The following is a 20,671-nucleotide window of genomic DNA, read 5'->3' as shown; positions in this document are numbered from 1 at the left end:
CGGTCTAAAGGTTCAGGAGAAGACAGTTTTTTATTTAACTGGTCTAACAAAAATTCCTGGTACTGAATCATGTGAAATTGACAGTTCAAGGCCCTGGCCGAAAGAGTAGTAGAAGTATAAACCTTTTTACCCCATCTCTCTAATGCTCTAGATTCCCTTTCAGAAGGAAGAGGGTTTTTGGCAGAGGCAGCTGCCACACCTTTAGGGCCATGTGAAATGGTTTCAGGGTCTGCAACAGGAGCCTTATACAAATGGTAATGAGTGTCCGGGACCCTGTAATATCTGTCTGGCTTGGAAGGGGCCGGAGGAAGAGAATCAGGGGCAGTACAGGCATCATTATATGCATCATCAACAACTGTTAGTACTGGCGGAATGGCTAAAGGCCTATGCTGTGGTAAGTGTAAAAAGGTCCTTAGCCTTTTCCTTGAATCTGAAAAATCCTGGCCCTGCCATTGGAAGTGTTCCCTCATAGCATGCAAGGTTTCCCCAAAGGAAAATTCTTCAGGAGGAGAAGCAGAAGGAATGGAGTCTTCTGCATCAGAATCCTCATAAGGAGAATATGGGCCTTCGTGAGGGTCTGAGATGTCTGAGTCATCCGAGGAATAATCTGTAGAGACAGGTTCCGGGGGTTCAGTCCTAGGCCTCTTGTCTGGAGGGGGCCGAGAGGCCCTGCCTGGGAGAGGTTGGGATCCCCTGATCAAAGAAATGAGATCCTCAGCCAGGCTGAGTATTTGGGAACTAGAGGTAGGCCTATGTGAAGGAGTTTTAGCAGGTAAGGCCTTAGAAGATTTAGCTGCTTTAGCCCTGGCAAAAGCCTTGATAGACATAGAAGCAGGGGGTCTAGCAGCCCCACGTGCAGGGGTAGATATGTCTAAAGGAATAGTATCTGACAAATCCTGGGTGCCTGCTTCTGTAGCAGTAAATTCAGTAGCAGATTCAGCCATGCTCTGTGAGGCCTCGGCTATCGGAGGCATGCTTTCGGCCGAAGGAAGAACCGGGGGCTCGGTTTCAGCCGAAACCGAGACACTCGCGGTTGGCCTAACCGTGGTTTCAGCCGAAACCGCGGACCGCGAATGTCGGTCCTTTTCCTTGCGCTTTTTAGCTAATTGAGTAGTCGGAGTCTCAGACGGCATTTTGTATGCAAAAGCGGGACCAAAAAACTCCTCTGCAAACTCCGACCGACGTCTAAGTGTCCGTCGGTTGAAGGAAGCACAGGCTAGACAAGCTGATACGTCGTGGTCTGGGCCTAAGCAAGGAAGGCAGTAAGAGTGGAAATCCTTATGAGGTATTTGTTTCCCACAAGTTAAACAATTATTTACTTTGTCTGACATCGGCTGAGGCAAGAAAGAGTCCCCAACGGGTACTTAGCTTTTAGATGTCTTCGGTAGTAGAAATCTCTGGATCTGACCGACCGGCACTTGCGAACAGCTTCTGCTTCGGGCACCGCGCGGCAAGAAAGACTGAGGAAAATGGTGTCGGCTGATGCCTTTATACCCAATAAACAGCAGCTATGACGTCGGGTGAAGTGCGACATCAGCCGAGGCCAGACCCAGACTTTGGAATCCGGCCGACCGAAGGGCTGCCTGAGGCAGGACAATCCATATGTTAGGACTGCAGATGCATCCTTGAAGGACATCTAGCTTCACCACTGAGCACCCTATTCAACCACTTCCTAATTACAGGCTTCATTCTAGCAGAGTGGAGAAAGTACAGTTTTGTACCTACCATAAATGTAGATGTTCGAGTGCTCATACAGCTGCAGTCATAACAGATGGGTTATCCTGCCGTCAGACGGGTCCTCGGTCGTCCGAAATCCAAAGTCTAGGTCCAGCGTCGGTTGTCGTCGCTTCCTCCCTGACGTCAGAGCGGCAGGGGTATAAAAGAGGCAGCCGACGCCATTTTCTTCAGTTTTTCTTGCCCCAGATGTCAGGTGCCCCCAGAAGGAAGGCAAACATAATGCTATGCAAAAATGCAATGTTGATAAATCAAAAACAGTAGTTGCAAGCAAATACACCATAAAAGAGTACCCCAAAAGGTTATATGAAAAGGGTTTATCATAAGGCCTGTCCCAAGAGGGGTTGGAGGGAGGGAAACCTGGACTGCAGCTGTATGAGTACTCGAACATGTTCATCGTGCATACAGCTGCAGTCATAACAGATGGGTAGAATCCCAAAGCTAAGTAAGGGTGGTAGGCACTAAGTGGAACTAGGAGGGGCTAGGATGCCCTGCAGGACTGCTGTGGCAAAGCCCGCTCTAGATTTTGAGTACAGTGGGAGGTGATAGTGCTTGGAGAAAGTGTGCACTGAACTCCAGGTGGCTGCTTCCAAAATATCCTTGGTAGGGACCCCCCCTGAGGAAGGCTGCAGAGGTAGCTGTGGCTCTGGTGGAGTGGGATCTGATGCATGCAGGCACAGTTTTTCCATGAAATGAGTAACAAAAGCGTATGCAGTGGGCTATCCATTTTGAAATTGTCTGTTTGGAAATAGCCTTTCCTTGAGCACCTGCAGCATAGGACACAGAGTTGCTCAGGATTTCCTGAATGGCTTTGTCCTGTCTAAATAATAACGAAGTTGTCTGTGAATGTCGAAGGAATGTAGTAGTCTTTCCCCTTTGTTTTGTGGATTAGGATAAAAGGTAGGTAAAGTGGATAGTCTGATTCAAAGCTACACTGGATACTACCTTTGGCATAAAGGTAGGGTTGGTTCGTAAGGAAACTCTGTCCTGATGGAAAGTGATGAATGGTTGCACAGCCATGAGGGCCAGTAGCTCCGAAACCCTGCGAGTTGAGGTGATAGCCAGAAGAAAGGCTGTTTTCCATGACAAGTACTGTAACTCTGATGAAGAAGCTGGCTCGAAGGGAGGAAGGGTCAGCTTTTCCAACATGAAGTTGAGGTCCCAAGCAGGGACTGGTAGTTTCCTTGGGGGTTTTATATCCTTAGCCCCTCTGAGGAACTGCCTTAAGAGAGGATGACAGAATAAAGGAGGATCTGTTTTGTATTGTGCAGAAATGGCTGAAGCGTGGATCTTGATGGAGGAGAAGGAAAGTCCATTGTTTAACATCTCAGCTAGGTACTGTAAAATTTGAGGTATATTTATTACCCAAGGATTCTGTCCCTTCTTTTGATTCCAGGCACAAAATCGTTTCCATTTGGCGGAGTAGGCCTTTCTAGCAGAAGGTCTTCTGGCCTCCAAGATGACATCCTGCACCTCCTTGGAGAGGAGAAACTGCTGGGAAATCAAGGAATTCTCCATGCAGCTAGATTTAGTGTTTTGAGATGGCTGTGAAGGGTTTTGTAGTTGTGCTGGGACAACAGAACAGGGACTAGAGGTAGGATCCATGGTGGGGAATGTGTCAGGCTCTTCAGGAGCGGATACCAGTGTTGCCTTGGCCAGTCTGGAGCAATGAGAATAATTTTCGGCCTCTCTGCTCTGGCTTTCAATAGAACTTTGGGCATCAGAGGAAGAGGCGGGAAGGCATAGACTGTCAATGTTGCCCAATTAAAGGAAAGTGCGTCCTCTTTTCAGGCCTGTGGATGATAGGTCCTTGAACAAAATTCTTTCAACTGGCAATTTCTGTGGGTAGCAAAGAGATCTGTCTGGCTGTCCCCATGCCGGAGTTATCTTTGTGAAAATTTGAGGATGCAACTTCCATTCGTGTGGATCTGTCATATTTCTGCTTAGGTTGTCTGCCAGTGTGTTTTCCTTCCCTGGCAGGAATTGTGCCTGTAGTTGAATTTTCAATTCCAGTGCTGTGTTCCATAGGGTCATGGCTTGCCTGCACAGCGGGTATGAATGAGTTCCCCCCTGTTTATGTACCACATCACTGTGGTGTTGTCTGTCCTTATCAATAGCTGGCCTGGATGCAGAAGGTCTTTGAAGGTCATAATAGCCTTTTGTATGGCTAGCATTTCCTTTTGGTTGATGTGAAGGAGCTTCTCTTTTCGTGCCCATTTTCCCTGAATGCACTGATTTGTCAAGTGTGCTCCCCAGGCGTAGTCTGAGGCGTCCGTTGTGATGATTTGAGTTGCTTGAGGTACACAGAAAGGAAGACCTGTGTTTCTTTGGCAAGTTTGAGCCCACCACATAAATTCCTTTTGAAGGCATGGAATGAGTGGTATAATTGCTTCCAAGCTGTGGCTGTGTTGAGACCATAAGTTTTTTAGGTACCATTGAAGTTTCCTCATATGCAGCTTTGCACATGGGATAAGTAGGATGCAAGATGCCATGAATACCAGAGCCTGCAGGACTTTCCTTGCAGTTAGCCTGGTGTAAGTTGCCATTTTTCTGAAGTATTGAGACAGTTGCCCTTGCTTGTCTGGCGTGAGGTAGGCCATCTGGGTGGTTGTATCCAAGTTGGCACCCAGGAAAATTATTTGTTGAGAGGGTATTAGTTTTGATTTCTTTTTGTTGACTGTGTATCCCAGGAAGTTCAACAGTTTTATTACAAACGCCAGGTGCTGCAGTAGTATGTCCTTGCTGTCCGCTTGGATCAGGCAGTCGTCCAGATATGGGTAGATTTGTATCCCTTGTAGTCTGCAGAAGGCGATTACTGATGCCAGGCATTTCGTAAACACTCTGGGCGCAGTAGATAAGCCAAAGGGCAATGCAGAGAATTGGTAATGGGTTGAACCTGCAAGAAATCTGAGGTATCTTCTGCAATCTTGTCTGATATGGACATGCAGGTATGTATCCTTGAGGTCCAATGTTACCAGCCAAGACTCCTTGCCCAGCATGGGAAGAAGCTGCTGTAATGTGAGCTTCTTGAATTTTGGCACCTGTAGATATGTGTTTAGGATGGATAGGTCTAAGATAGGTCTCCAATCTTTGTCTTTCCTTGGTACCAGGAATAGTCTGGAATAAAACCCTTGACCTTGTTCTTTTGCAGGTACCTCTTGAATTGCTTTCATGTCCATGAGAGCTGAAATTTGTTTTTGTGCCTCTACCCTTCGATATTGTGGCAGGTTTGGCATGCCTCTCATTTTTGGAAGGGTGTGAAAGTGGAACCTGTAGCCTCTGTCTATAATGTCCAGAATCCATTTGTCTTTTGTAACAATATGCCAATTCTTTGAGAATAATGTCAGTTATCCGCCCAAAAGGTGCTGCCATTAAAGCTTTGCTTGGCAGGTGTAGGGGGAAGTCATTGTGTCTGTTTTCTAAAAGACTGTGATCTATCTTCTCCACCTCTTGGGGTTGGTGCTTGCCACCGTCTGGCTCTGAAAGATCCTTGAGGTTGCCCTCTACCCCTTGGACGCCTGTATCTGCCCCTTTGAGGTCTGTCCGTGGCTGGAAAGGACCAATTTTTGAAGGCCAGTTTCTGCTGAAACGTGGAGGCTGTACCTGCAGGAAATCTTTCACTGTTTGCATTGATTTCGCTTTTTCCTCCATTTTCTTTAGCACCTCCTCTGCTTTAACACCAAACAATACATCTTCTTGAAGAGGTGCATCTAATAATTTAGCTTTGACATGATCTGGTAAGGTTTGCTCTTTGAGCCAAGCATGCCTACGTATAACAGACCCCGTAACAGCAGCTCTACATGAGGCCTCTAAAGCATCAAAACCACACTGCAAGGTATGTTTACCCACTTGCTCTGCACCATGCAACAAATCCTGCAACTCTTAAATCTGGTTGTTCTGGTTGTGTCATTTTGTTTTTCAGCTGAGATATCAAAAACTGTTGACACTTTAACATATGGAACTGACAGTTTAATGCCCTCATGGTTAAAGTGGCCGAGGTGTACACCTTTTCCCCCACCTTTCTAAAGATCTGGAATCTCTCTCTGAAGGTAATGGGTTTTTAGCAGTAGAGGCCTTAATTCCCTTGGGACCCTGTGAAATAGTTTCTGGGTCAGCAGTATAGCTTTTATATAGGAACTGGTGAGAATCAGGAACCCGGTAATACCTGTCTGGTTTAACAGGAGCTGGAGGCAAAGAATCAGGATTAAGGCTGGCCTCTGTGTACACATCATCCAATATATCTAAAACAGGAGGGATAGCCAGAGGCCTATGCTGGGGGAGCAGAAGAAATTCCCTGAGCCTTTTCTTGGAATCTGAGTAATCTTGGCCTTCCCAGTGAAAGTGTTCCCTCAATGTATGCAGGGTTTCCCCAAAAGAGAAATCCTCAGGGGGGGAGACTGAGGGAATAGACTCCTCTGCATCAGAGAATGGAGAATAGGCACAATCCTGGTCCTCAGATAGTTCTGATGTAATAGAAGCTTGATCTGAGGAAGGGTAGTCTTCCTCTAATCTGGGCCTTTTGTCCGAAGGGGGTTGAGAACCCCTGATGAGTAATCAAATCCTCAGCCATTTTAAGCATCTGTTTTTTAGGCATGGTGCCTTGAGAGGGTGTCTGAGGAACCTGTTTTTTGGTTTTCATGGCTGTTTTAGATTTAGTGAAGTCTTTAATAGAGAAGGAGGAAGGCCTGAAGACCCCTTGAGAAATGGCAGGCCTGTCTAAATTCTGAGTTTCTCCGCCAGGAGTGGCGTCGGTATCTGTAGTAGGAATGGGGGCCGAGGAGCCTGTGACCTCGGGTACTGAAGACACCGGTAATGCATTGTCATTGGTACTGGCTGCGAGGCACTCGCTGAGTACCGGAGAACCGTAGTCGGCCTTAGCGTGGTATCAGTAGGTGGTGCGGACCTCGTATGCGGTCCTTATCTTTGCGTTTTTGCTCAAAACTGGAGTCGGAGTATCCGGCGACACAATATAATTAAATTTTTGCCAAAAGTGAAGGGCTTAACTCCGCCCGACGCTTAATAGTGCGTTTGTTGAATCTAGCACAAAAACGGCAGGCCGAGACGTCGTGGTCTGGGCCTAAGCAAGGTATACAGTAAGAGTGGAAATCCTTATGCGGTATTTGCTTCCCACATGAAATGCAATTATTAACTTTGTCTGACATCGGTCTGAGGCAAGAAAAGTTTCAACGGGTACTTAGCTTTCAAGAAGACTTCGGCTGAAATACTTTCGTAAATCTCAGGAGCTGGCCAACCGGCACTTGCGAACTGCTTCTGCTTCGGGCACCGCGCGGCAAGAAAGACTGGGAAAATGGCGTCGGCTGCCTCTTTTATACCCCTGCCGCACTGACATCAGGGAGGTAGCGACAACCGATGCCGGACCTAGACTTTGGAATTCGGCCGACCGAGGCTCGCCTGACGGCAGGATAACCCATCTGTTATGACTGAAGCTGTATGCACGCTGAACAACAACCACTGTCATCATCCCCTTGCACAAAGGTGGTGCCACTGCTGATCCAGGAAACTATTGCCCCATTAGCTTGACAAATCTGATCTGTAAAGCCATGAAGCGTATTAATACGGATCTCATAAACAAAGACATAGGCAATCTCCAAACACTTGACCACACCCAATTTGGATTAGTCAGGTGTAGATCTTGCCTACTGAACCTAGTTGACTTATTTGAGACCGTCACCAAGGCCCTGGAAGATGGAAAGTCAGTACATACAGTTTATCTTGATCTGGCCAATGCCTTTGACACAATCCTCCATTCAGGCATCATCGAAAAACGAACACAAATTGGTGTTAATCCCTATCTCATCAGATGGGTGGCCAAATGGCTCACAGACAGGATGCACAAGGTCAAAATAGGCGTCACCACCTCAGACAGCATACCTGGCACTAGTGGTCTTCCCCAGGGATCTGTCCTGGGATCCCCACTGTTTGGCACCTACTTCTCAGAGGTCCTGGCAAAGAAAGGGCCTGTCGCTGACCAAGTCTGCGGATGACTGTATGTCGGTGACTCCACAAATTATGTTAACATACTGCAAGAGGGTCTCACAGCTACAAATAACTGGTGCCAAAGTCATGGCCTTAAGTTATAAACACAAAAAATGCAGCATCGTACCATTCAGCAAAAACATGGCCCCTACTGATTACCAGATCAATGGCAACCCCCTAAGCACATGACCTGTGGTGAGAGACTTGGATACTCAGGTTGACAACAATCTCACATTTGACCATCATGTGGTGACAGCGGTCAGAAAAGCCTTTTACTTGGTTCATCTCATAAGTAAAGGGATTGCATCTAGAAAAAAAGGAGGTTTTTACCTCTCTGTACTCATCCCTCATTAGACTTATAATGGAGTATAACATCCTATTTGGTACATACCTCTCCAAACACCTGTACCAACTGGAAAGGCCACAAAAATACCTCACAAACAGAATGCATGGTCTCAACACCTGTCCTATGTGGACAGGCTCAAATCACTATCACGCTACTCGGTATCATACAGATTGCTCAGAATTGATCTGTGTCAGGCCTACAAGGCAATATCGGACCCTGCCCTACTAGAGATGCTCCATATCTGTAGGTCTAACTCCTCGTGCATTACCCGCTCAATAGGCTTATACCTACTGTGTAACATCAACAAAACCTGCTGGAGAGACGGGTTTGTCTCGCAGAGGCTGCCCCGTCTCTGCATTAGACTTCCCATACACGTCAGAGTACCTCGCTGACCTTCTTTAAGCACAACCTTGATGAGTGGATGGGAAACCACAAATTTGTCTCAAGGGTTCCACCTCTGTCCCTCATTGACAGGGAGGACAGGTAATGGCTGGGGTTTCTTTTTTGGGGATAAACTCTTGGCTAGGCTTGTACGGGCCCCCAAGGCCATTAGCCTAGTAACCTCCTATGACCCTATGTTAGGCTACATTTGGAAGGAGATCCCAGTAGTGATGCATACTACAGCAGTGATATGGAAGGACACAGACTGCACATATGATTTGTGGATAATAAGCACAGGAAGAAACTTGCAAATCCTACTGCGAAAAATGGTAATGCTAGCCAGTTTAGCAACCAAAGGAATTTTGCTTGAACACTGGAATAAGGAGATACTAGTTAATGCCAAGTCACCCCTAGCAGGTTGTAATAATTAAAATAATATGACCAATTAATGTGAATTACTAGAATGACTTATATAAATAAAAGTTATAATTACACCTATTATATATGCATACACGTACAGTGTATTATACAAGCATAAATGCATTTGAAAACAGTAAAGGTTATATAAAGGTTATATAAATTGCAGGTAAGCCATAATCTGTACATATTATTTATTTATTATTTATTTATTTATATTTGTTGACCATGAGTGTCCGACTGGACGCAGGTCCATTTTCAGCGGAGGCCTGGGGAGAAAAGCTCCACAGTTAAAATAAACAGACAGTAGTTACACTGGATTACATAGCGATTAACAATTTATATAGCAATTACTTACAACATATTTACAGATGAAGAACATAGTACATCAGTAGACAACTAGAATCTTTATCTGTGAAGTACATAACAGACATTAACAAATGTTACAAGAAGAAGTTCCTGCTGTATAATAATTACTGGCTTATAAGTATCTGAGCTTGCTATATCAAGGTAGTCTGTAGTGGAAAGAAAGGTAGTGTTTGGATGGGGTGGGTGATATTAGAGTGAGAGTTGCAAGGGCATAGCCAGCATGTTTTTAGGTGCATTTTTAGTAAAGTTTTGAAGTGGGTGCATGATGGTATGGAGGTAATTGTGGGTGGGAGGGAGTTCCATAATTTGGCTATGGTGCAAGAGAATAGTGCTTTACCAGCAGAGTTATTGGCTTTAGTGATCTGCAAGTGATTTTTGTTGCTGGATCTTAGTGGTCTGGTGGTGTGATAGGGTTGGAGTAGATTCTGGAGGGATGGGACATTTAGTGGATGGTTTACTAGTTTGTGGACGAGTGAGAGTTGATACCATTGAAGGAGGTGAGGGAGTTCAAGCCAGCCCAGTTCAGCAAGTGAGAGACAGTGGTGACTACAGTAGGATGCCCCTGTGACGAATTTGGCAATTTTGTTGTAGCAGGTCTCTAGCTCGTTTAGATCGCATTGCCTTAGGTTGGTATATATTGAAGAGGCATAAAAGTACGGTGGAGATAAGGTGGGAATTTGCTATTGAAATCTTTGCTGCTTTGGTGAGAAGTTGCTTATTTCTGTATAGCGCTCCTAGTTTTTTGTGAACTGTTTTTATGGTCATGGATATGTGAATGTCAAATTTTAGTTTATTGTCTATTTCCACTCTTAGCAATTTGGTGTGTTCAGTTGGGTATATAGTGGTGTTGTCTTTTGCTGTGATGTTAAAGTGAGAGTTGTTTTGAGTATGATTGGTGGGTTGGAAGATGAGTAGTTTAGTTTTATGTGGGTTGAGTATTAATTGGGCCTCAGATAACCAAGTTTCAACAGAGGAAAAGGCTTCCTGTGTGACTTTTTGCAGTTTGGGTAGGGACTGGGCTGAGCAGATGATGGTTGAGTCATCTGCGTATTGTATGAGTGTGCCATGTTTGGTGGCAGAGGCTAGATTATTGGTGAAAACAGAGAAGAGTAGGGGTCCAAGGATGGATCCTTGGGGAACCCCTATGGAGACAGGTAGTTGGGGAGATGTGTCATTCTGCCATACAACGGATCGTTGGCGGTCAGACAGGTAACTCTGAAACCAGTTAGTGACTGATTGTGAGAAGGATAGGTTATTGAGGACAGAGATAAGTTGTTTGTGTGGGACCATGTCAAATGCTTTAGATAGGTCTAGGAAAGTAGCAGAGGAGAGATAGCCATTGTTTTTATGCTGAAGGATAGTGTTAGTAAAGGAGAGTAAGGCAGTGGTGGTGCTATGGTTTGGTCGGAAACCATACTGAGTATTGGAAAGAAGGTTGTCAGTAAGGAGGAAGTCTGAGACCTGAGTGTGTATGCATCTCTCTAGTATTTTGGAGAGTGGAGAGAGAACAGCTATGGGGCGGTAATTGGTTAGTTCTGTGGAGGGTCCGCCTTTGTGGAGGGGAACTATATGTGATACTTTCCACAGTGTGGGAACGTAACTTTCTGACAGAGATCAGTTAATCAAGATGGATACTGGGTAGGCCAGAGCATCAGCTGCGATTTGTAGGTATTCACTTGGGAGGTTGTCTGCTGCTAATCTGGTGGGATTAAGTTTAGTTAAGAGTTTTTTTATGTTGGAGGTAGGTACAGGAGAAAAAGAGAAGGCAGTGGGGAGATTACTAGTTGAAGGTGTGGGTTGGAGGGGATGCATATAAAAATGTATAATTAAATATTAATGCTTTTGTGGTGTTTTGAGGCTTGGCACATGAAAAAAATAGTATTCAAAAAATCAAAACTGCTAGGCCCTGGATAACTGTTTGCTGATAAAAAAAATAAGTATGATGAACCAAGAACTACTGCTGTGTTAAGACAGCTGCATAAAATAATGGGTAGGATTAAAAACAATTAGGTGCTTAGTAAAAACACCACTATATGCTTATTTCAGTAGCAACTACAAACAGTAACCAACTTTAAACAACTTCGTCAAATGTATAACAAAATACTGGCAGAAGCATATTACATTACTGATGGAAATGGGTATACAAAGCAGGCAAACAGCATTCAGGTCACCTTTACTAAAACATATACATTAAGCACCTCATGATGTAAAAGTAAAGTCTCCAGCTCCTTTCATCATTTGCTTTACAAAGCAATGTTTTCCAGAAAAATGAAACCATGCTTTGAATTCCAAAGAATGGAAAAATGAACACATAGTATAATGAACAACTTTCAGTGTATATGTAAAGCAGGATGCTAAAACAATAAAAATGTTATCGCATAAAATTAAATCTCTAGAGCTGGAATTCATTCTTCCTCCGTTATCTTCATCATCGTCATCATCAACCCCCTTCTTCCTATTTTTCTACATGGGGTTGGGGTGTCGTGTTAACTGTTGCCATCTCTATTGATTCAATGGCAGGAGGACACTCATGCCTGTCACAGATCTTCTCATACAATCCATCCACCTCTTTGCTGGACACCTTTGTTTCCTCTCACCATCTTCCTGCCTGTCCAAAATGTTTTTCATCAGATTGTCTTCTGCTTTCATGCACATGTGCCTGAACCAACATAATTTATCTCTGAACTTTTCTGCAATTGGAGCTTCTTTGGCTTCTGCTCTTATGTCCTCATTTCTTTGTCCCACAGTGTGCATCCTACCACCCTTCTCAGGCACTTCATTTCCATCACCTCAAGCTTTCTCATCCGCTCTGGCTTTACTGCCTAGGTTTCTGTACCATACAGCAGTACTGGTTCCACCATTGTTTTGTGCACCCTACATTTCAGCTCCTTTGGCATTCTTCTGTCATATATTACACCTGCCACACTGTGCCAGTTGGCTGCATTCCTCTGATTCTAGCTTTGACTTCTTCATTCAGGTTTCCCTTCTCCTCAACCACCCCTACCAGATGAAACTGTTAACCTGTTCCACTATCTTCCCTTCTATCTCAATTCTCAGCTTCTTCTTTTTTCCGTCTTTCCCCGGTTAGGGGTCACCACAGTGGAACAACAGTCCACAGAACGACTGGCAGTGGAGTTTTATGGTGTTGAGTTGCCAACCCGGTGCCCAACATTCCACAGAAGGCACATGCGCACACACACACACACACACACACACACACACACACACACACACACACACACACGGCCAATTTAGAGTGTCCAATCCACCTACAGCATGTCTTTGGGATGTGGAAGGAAACCGGAGCACATTAAGGGAACCCATGTGACTGCAGGGAGGACATGCAGGACTCCACACAGAAGGCACCCCAGCTGAAAATCAAACCTCTTGCTGTGAGGTGGCAAAGGTAACCGCTGCACCACTGCGGCTGCCCTCAATTCTCAGCTTCTAATGACTTCCCCAATTTGCAGCCATTGCCACTGTTTTATCTGTACTTAGTTTCACCCCATGTGTCTTCAGTTTTGCATTCCCCTCTACTATGCTTTGCTGAAGTTCTTGCTCAGAGTCTGCCTGTAATGCCATATCGCCTGCATGCAGCAACTATGTTGATCTGTCCCCTCTGATCCGTTTGCTAATGTAGTCCATTACCAGTATGAACAGCAGTGGGCTCAGAGCTGAACTCTGCTGCATACCCACTCTCACTGGGAACCTGAGAACTTCTTCCTCAGTTAATCAGACATGCAAAAATTCAGTTTCAATTTATTACTGCATGTTGACACAGTTACCTTAACAAGCAGATTAGCAGGATTAGAAAAAATATGTAGATACACATTCTACAAAATGTATTTCATCCTTATGGCTCAACATGAGAAATCCCAGCATCCCAGACGTACTACAAACAAGATGTCTGCAGAAGTAGCAATCTCACAGTGGTACAGGCATCTCTGCTCTATGTTCCATGGGTGTGAATGCACTAGCAGGACCTGAGTGTAGCTCTGCTCTGTGTACCAAGGATTTGCATGCATTAGTAAAATCTGTGCCCAGCTCTGCACAGTGTACCACAGGTGTGCATACATTAGCAAAACCTAAGCCCAGCCCTTATCAGTGTATGGTGAGTGTGTGCATGCATTAGAAGAACCTTGAGCCTAGCTCTGCTCCATATACTGTGGGTGTGTATGCAATAGCAGAACCTGAGCCTAGCTATACTTCATGTACTGTGGGTCTGCATGCATTAGCAGAACCTCAGCTTAACTCTGCTCCATGTACTGTGGCTGTGTGAACCCATTAGCAGAACCTGAGCCTAGCTCTGCTCTGTGTACTGTGGCTGTATGCATGCATTATGAAAACTTGAGCCTTGCTCTGCTCCATGTACTGTGGGCATGTACATGCATTAGCAGAATCTGAGACTAACTCTACTCTGTGTACTGTGGGTGATGGGTGGTAAATTAACTGTCCTTCTAGCTGCTGGGATTTCATGCTTTGGCATCTGAAACATCTATTACTGAAAGCCTAGCTTAACATTTTCACACAGCTGAACACTGCACACAGGAAGCTGCAATCTGTTAAGAATACACAGTGGAAGGCTACTCAATAATACAAATACCTCCGCACAGTAACATGCTGTGTCATACTCACCTTTTCCCACATTCGATTTGGAAAGGCCGCTCTTTCTATTACCTTCATGTACAGATAACACTGTCCTAAAAAGTTAAAATAAAATTAAATAAATAAAATATCATAAAAAATATACATATATACAGTGTCAGTCAAACATCACCTGCCAGGACACAAACGACCTACTGATACTGCAGGTGGCTGAGAGAATGGTGCCAATTAAATAGGCTAGGAGTCTGGCACACAAAGAACATCAACAAGGTAACACTTTGGAATAATGTTCCCCTAAAATAAATGCACTTATTTAACTGGTGGTACATACCCATTAACAGTAATACGTAAACTACAACAATAAATGCGCTTATGTAAAATAATGCGCTCTTACACAAGGATTAGCCAAGATACAGTTTGCCAACAACTTCTCATAAGAACACTATTCACAAATTAAAATAAACTCACCAAAGAAGGTAATGTACCCTGTGTACATCCCCATCCAATAAAACACGCTTGAGTCAACAGCTGTACACTTTCTACCAAGAGCATTGTCCCTCACCTCATCACTTCACCTCTACTAAATACATATTGCACATCATATGATTTTGGTGGCTCGCGCGTCCTTCCTTACGCTGCCAGCACATCAAACCATAGGCCAATATTATTACTCAAATCTGCAGAAACAAACACCTTGATCTTACATTTGACTCAACCTTCAACTTTCAACGTTTTCCTTAAGGTAAAGGTTATAAGAAAAGCTCAGTAGTAACTAAGTCCAAGCACAATAATATTCCAAAAACGGACGTCCAAAAGGCTGAAGTTGAGTAAAAACAGTTTTTAATAATAATGAACGTACACAAAACAAACTGGTGAGTGCTTTCGTGGCTTACCCGCTTCTTCAGATCCTAGTTTCCCTGTTACGTTTCCCTTAAGGTTGTTGGTTCAATGGTCTACACTAAGCCAGCAGTATATTGACCACTGCTGACTATGTCAACAATGCCATTACAGATAAAAATGGAAAAAATAAATTTCAGCAACGTTAAAGTAAGCTTACAAAATTACTAGACTTCTTACTTGGAAGCAAAAAGAGAAACTCTCCTGTGACTGCCAAAGGTGGTATCAAAAAACAAAAAGTTTATGTAAAAACTGAAACATACCACCAGAAGCTACAAGAAATTGTGCTCTTCAGAGTAAGATGTGAAACGTTAAAACAAAGTCCTTTGTTAATTTATACATAAGCGCTTTTGGCTAAACGCCTTCCTCAGATTGTGAAGAATCGGGGTCCATAGGGCTAACATAAATAAATGAACACTAATCATATGGCTAAATCCAAGCCAATGCCTTTTTTCAGACCAATGTGTTCTCAACCAGAGACCTTGCAAAAAGCACACCTCCAAGTTGCCGAATAAAAACAACTTCCTTAAAGTATGAACACATACCGGGTTAGGGCAGCCTTGTCAACTTCTTACTTCTTTCGACTTTTCCCGGTTAGGGGTCACCACGGCGGATCACTTGTCTGTTCATGATTGGCAGTGGAGTTTTTCATTGTTGAGTTGCCAGCCCAACCTTCCACAGAAGGCACACACATGCACACACTCACACCTAGGGCCAATTTAGACTGTACAATCCACCTACAGCATGTCTTTTGGATGTGGGAGGAAACCGGAGCACCCGGAGGAAACCCATGCAACCACAGGGAGGACATGCAGACTCCGCACAGAAGGCACCCCAGCCAACGATTGAACCGGAGAACCTCTTGCTGTGAGGTGGAAACACTAACTGCTGCACCACCGTGGCCGCCCATTAGGGCAGCCTCGTCAACACCAGTCCTTACTGATGTTGCTTCAGTTCTTTCTTCCTCTGTAAATATGAAGGGCTTATATAAATAACATCGGTCCTTCTTGGATGAAACTTTACAAAAAAAATCTAACGGTTTTAATGCCATCATGTAAAAGTACATAAATAATCATGGATTAATTTTGCTTAGTTCAAATTACCGGGAAGAGCATTACTCCTCTGATCAGAGGACCTAAAAATGCTGTACCTCTTACTGATATAATTTATTTATTTTTATTTATTTTATTTTATTTATTTTACATTTGTTGACCGGGCTAGTCCAACTGGATACATGTCCATTTTCAGTGAGCCCGAGGGAAAAAAACTAAAACAACAAACAACACACACAGATAAAAAAATACAAGGTAATACTTTCAAGGTCACATAGACAATAAAACACAAAAAAGGTTAAAAGTTTAGTTTAGTTGCTGAAACATTCTTGGGTAGTTAGAGTACTCTAACTACAAATGAAGTCCCGTTGAATTATGGATTGGATAGGTAGTAGACATTGGCTTCTTGTGCAGATAAAATCAGACTCCACGGGGTTATTAGTGAAGAGTAAAATCTAATTCCTTGTGAAATAGACACATGCCAGATTGGAACAGCCTTGACATCACTAGCCCATATTACTGTTCCAGTGTTAATTTTTCAACTATTAATAACAAGAGCACACATAGATGTCATCAGTTCCTCTTGGCAAAAACTTCCCAAAGGACGTAACTGTTCGAAATCCATTACATACAGACGAATGTGCAGTCACTAGTTGTTTAGCTCAACAGACTTTCTGTGCCACAAACCATGTTTCAGCTACTAAAAGGACTTAAAGCATACCAACATAATGGAGAGTATCTTTCTTTGCTCTTCAGAGCGTAATGCTTGACTTATCTCTGCAGGACACCCATGTATTAAAAAATTTTCTCTAAGGTTAAGACAAACTTTATATTCCTCTACAGGTAGATCGACTACAGGGTCCTTAGTGCACTACTCAACATATGGATATGCACCTTCCCTTTAAAATCGGTTTAAGTGGCACAACTGCATTCAAGCCCGGAGGGCGATAAGCTCGGAGATTAATTATCCAGTTTATCTTGCATATTTCAGTCCTGTTACGTATGTCTCCACCTCTAGGGCCTTCAAATATACCATCAATGGCTTTAAACATAAGAGTGTAAGGGATGCTGAATGACATGATTTGCCAGAGAGTTTTTGTGATCTTTGTGCTGACTACCTCTCAGATGGCGCAGCACTCTATCCTTGAATTGTCGGTTAGTTTTGCCTATATAATATGCAGGACACATTAAACAGGTGGCTAAGTATTCGATATGTTTACTATTGCAGGTGGCGCTGCAAGAAAGGTCTGAATATCATATTTAGATCCCAGACTTCTAGCAGCTAGACTGTACTTACTACTATTGCAACAGCATTGTCTAAATCTGCACCAGCTCTCTGAAATTTTATTCCTTCATATATCAGACCCATTTTTTCTATCATAACATTTAAGTTAACCCTCCCTCAACACCTCTTAAAAATTGCCAAATTTTTACGCTTTGCAAAATGAAACTCACAATTTCTACACTTTCTTCCTCATGCTGGCCAGCTTCTGTAAGTCTCCAACTGATACTCTTTACATAAATTCATCTAATTCTCCCTCTTTTTGTCTTCTTGCCAGCTCTGTCTGTTAAGGATATCAGCTTGGACTTCCTAAGATCTAACTGTCTGTGGTTTACATATCACACAGTCTTTCATTAATTATGAAACAAGATGGCTGAAGTTCAGTTTTTAAATGTGCATTTGTTTCAGTTTGCCTATTTCCATACCACAGACTGCACTGTACCAGCTCAATGCATTATGCCAGAGACTGCACTCCACTTGACATTTGATTAGAAATGTAAATGCCTTAGCAACATTCCCTTCTGCTGTTACTTAAATAATCGTTCAATACAATTACAGGTTCAGCCCATTTATTAGTTCTACACTGCTGTGTAGAGAAACCAAATGGCTGTGTTATCTGTACCAGTGACTGAAGGGGGTCATGGATTAATTTATTAGCATGGTTAGTAAGTACATAAATAAATAAATCAATACAATTATAAATAAGGTAAGGCTTCCATTCAATAGCTAGTCAGATGATAACAGTGTTATTCTCTGCTACATTTTCACAGGGCAAGAATGTGTCTCAGTAGCCTGAAGTGCAAATCAAGCCATGAATGTATTGATCTAGAAAGTGGTGTAACCAACATTCATTTCCAAAACACATTTCTCTTACCACCTAACCTGCATCACCTAACCATTTGTTGATCACTCCATGTAGCAACAGTGGATTTTTTTCAACTGTAGGCTAGTGTATCAAATATAAGAAAATAGCTCCAATGTAAAAAAAAAAAGGACTGGATCATACAGGACTACTTAGAGCATTAATGTAATATATTTGTTTTTATCTAGCACAATCGTGCAAATGACATACTAAAATGTGAAAAAGAAATTATGCCTGCAGTTGGTTCCCTATTAAGAAGACCAAAGATGCATTTTTTTGAATGAGTCTTGGTCGAACTCAAAAGCCTGAAACGGCAAAAAAATCGAAGAGGCTTTTAAGCGAATTCTTTCCCTGGGAAAGAAGTTGCTTGACCGCTCTGTTACTTTACTGTTTTCGGCACTGTAGTGCAGTCTCGGAGTTGGTATATTTTAAGTAGGGGGGTGTGGGGGCAAAGCCCCCCACTTAATGTAATGTTTAAAGTATTTTATTTATTTATTTTTTTTGTTGGAAAATGATTTATTTCCCGGGGGGGGGGGTCGCTGTTCTGACCACTCGAAATTCTAAGCTTTCGCTTACATAGGGTCGATTAATCACCGTTCGCTTTTTTAAGCGTTCGGTGATCTAATATAGACCCCTGCAGTCACTATAGGCATCTTGATTCAGCAGGAAAAATGCAAAGGAAGGAAACTTTTTTTCTAAACAGGGGGTTGGTGCTTGCAAACAAACTTGACAACTTATAAATGAACTGTATGACTGAGTTTATACTTTAATACTAACAACACAGCTAACAACACAACAACAAAAAAAAAAAAGCTACACACAACACAACAACTAACAAAAGTAAAAGCTACAACTAACAACACAACTAACAAAAGTAAAAGCTACAACTAACAACACAACTAACAAAAGTAAAAGCAGTATGTTATCCTGTGGTAGCCAGGAAATGCTACAAGTCATTGTAATGCATTAATTTGATGAATATTTAAGTCTAAATTTATTTTGAGCAGGTAGGTCGGATGGACATGCATCTCATTTACAGCCCTGACTGGATTATTTTAAATACAATTCATATTCAGCTAATCATTAGAAGATGAAAACACAAACCAAATCACACAAAACAAAAACAATAAGTAAAAGAATGCAATCTCACTAAAACCAAAAGCATTTTAAGTATAAGCACCAACCACAAACTACAAAATGCACAATAAAAAGCAGCAGGACCCAGACACGGCAACTAGTCCAACTTTATTCAAACAACCATGATTAGTGCTTTCATCTGTAATAAACAAGCTTCATCAGATCTGATTAAGTTTATTACAGACAAAAGCACTAATTGTGGTTGTTTTAAAGTTGGACTAGTTGCCATTTCTGGGTCCTGCCGCTTTTTAATGAGGATTTTACAGTTCAAGTACGGGGCCCAAAAGACAGAGATGTCCAGGAGTCCACCAGTATCACTCAGCTGCAATGTGATGTTTCAAGCTCCTCAGCAACGGGAAGGAGCATTGCTGACCTCAGGATCACACCTCAACATTCTGCAGTTTCTCTGAAGCAATGAAAATGTCTGCAAGCCAAATTATATCTGCAGCCAATCCAGCACGATGCTAAAGTGTTAACAATCTTAGCCATCTACTGCTTCACATGGGGAAAGTCTGCGACCCGACCCTAGTTTGGTTTCTCGTCAAGGGCAGATCATGCCTTTTGAACTTGGTCGCTTCTTCTTAAAACAGTCACTAAGGCCATTGATGAGGAAAGGCAGTCCATACTACAGCCTAACCTGGACCTTGCAGTCGGTTTCCATAATTCCCACTGGTATTGTTGAAAAAACTACCAGCTTAAAATGTAACCCCATAAACAGATGGATGGGTTGCAACTGGCTTTAAGACTGACAGGGACAGGATAGAGTTGCTGGTGCTACTGTCAGACTCCAAGCGGTCACAAGTGTCACAAGTGGCCAGCGGTCCTTGGCCCCACCTGTTCGCCAGCATCTACTTCTTAGAGGTACAGGCCAACATGGAGAAGCTGACAAAGCTTGTTTCTGCATGCAAAGGCATCTATAGGATAAGTGTTTCCGGACACGGACCTCCTTCAGAAGGGACTCACGGAAAAGTGCAGTTTTGTACCTACCTTATAAATGTAGATGTCCGAGGTATGCATCAATGGGTTGTCCTGGCCTCAGGCAGCCCCTTCGTCGGGCCGGATTCCTGGTCTGGGGTCTGCCCCTCGCTGGTGTCGCGACTTCACCTAGCTGCAGTTCTTGTGATAAAGGAAGGTATAAAGGCATCAGCCTCATTTGTTTACTTTCTCTAAGTCCAGATTGCCCATGCCTCTAGGAAGGCTAAGATTCCCCAGAAGCTAGCTAAGATACACACCCCCTAGACAGCCCAGAGGGTACAGAGGTAGGTTTTGATCCCAGAGACTACCCCGGACATCCTCATTTATGGTGGTGGTATGTAGTGTACTATGTCCTTCAAGGATGCATCTGCCAGATGTGACAAATGGGGACAAAAAATCGCCAAAACTTAAAACAAATTATGCTGTTTAAAACAATTATGCTGTCACACCAAAAACAGCAACTTCTGCTGAAAGCTGACAGTAGTTGCTTAAAAAAGCAAGCAGAGTTGCTTATAAAACATAGCAGCAAGTGTCAGTGATCAAAAACATAATAATATGGTCCATAAACCAAAAAGTTCACAAAATAAAATAAAAAGAACCACGAGATACATTAAATA

General features: G+C 43.1%; 1 protein-coding gene across 2 annotated transcripts in view; it reads right to left on the bottom strand.

Annotated features, from left to right (window-relative positions):
• The window catches only part of MAK16 (MAK16 homolog), a 1,440,501-nt gene that overhangs the window by 214,126 nt on the left and 1,205,704 nt on the right, over window positions 1–20,671 (bottom strand). For both annotated transcript variants that reach the window (XM_044083006.1, XM_044083007.1), the window contains one exon: window positions 13,880–13,944. In XM_044083006.1, coding sequence (XP_043938941.1) covers window positions 13,880–13,944 — 65 coding nt within the window. The remainder of the gene's footprint in view (window positions 1–13,879; window positions 13,945–20,671) is intronic.

The sequence above is a fragment of the Protopterus annectens genome, chromosome 9.part0 (genome assembly GCF_019279795.1).
Source record: "Protopterus annectens isolate FY-2018-M chromosome 9.part0, PAN1.0, whole genome shotgun sequence".
Classification (NCBI taxonomy): Eukaryota; Metazoa; Chordata; order Ceratodontiformes; family Protopteridae; genus Protopterus; species Protopterus annectens.
This window is presented reverse-complemented; position numbering and strand designations above follow the sequence as displayed.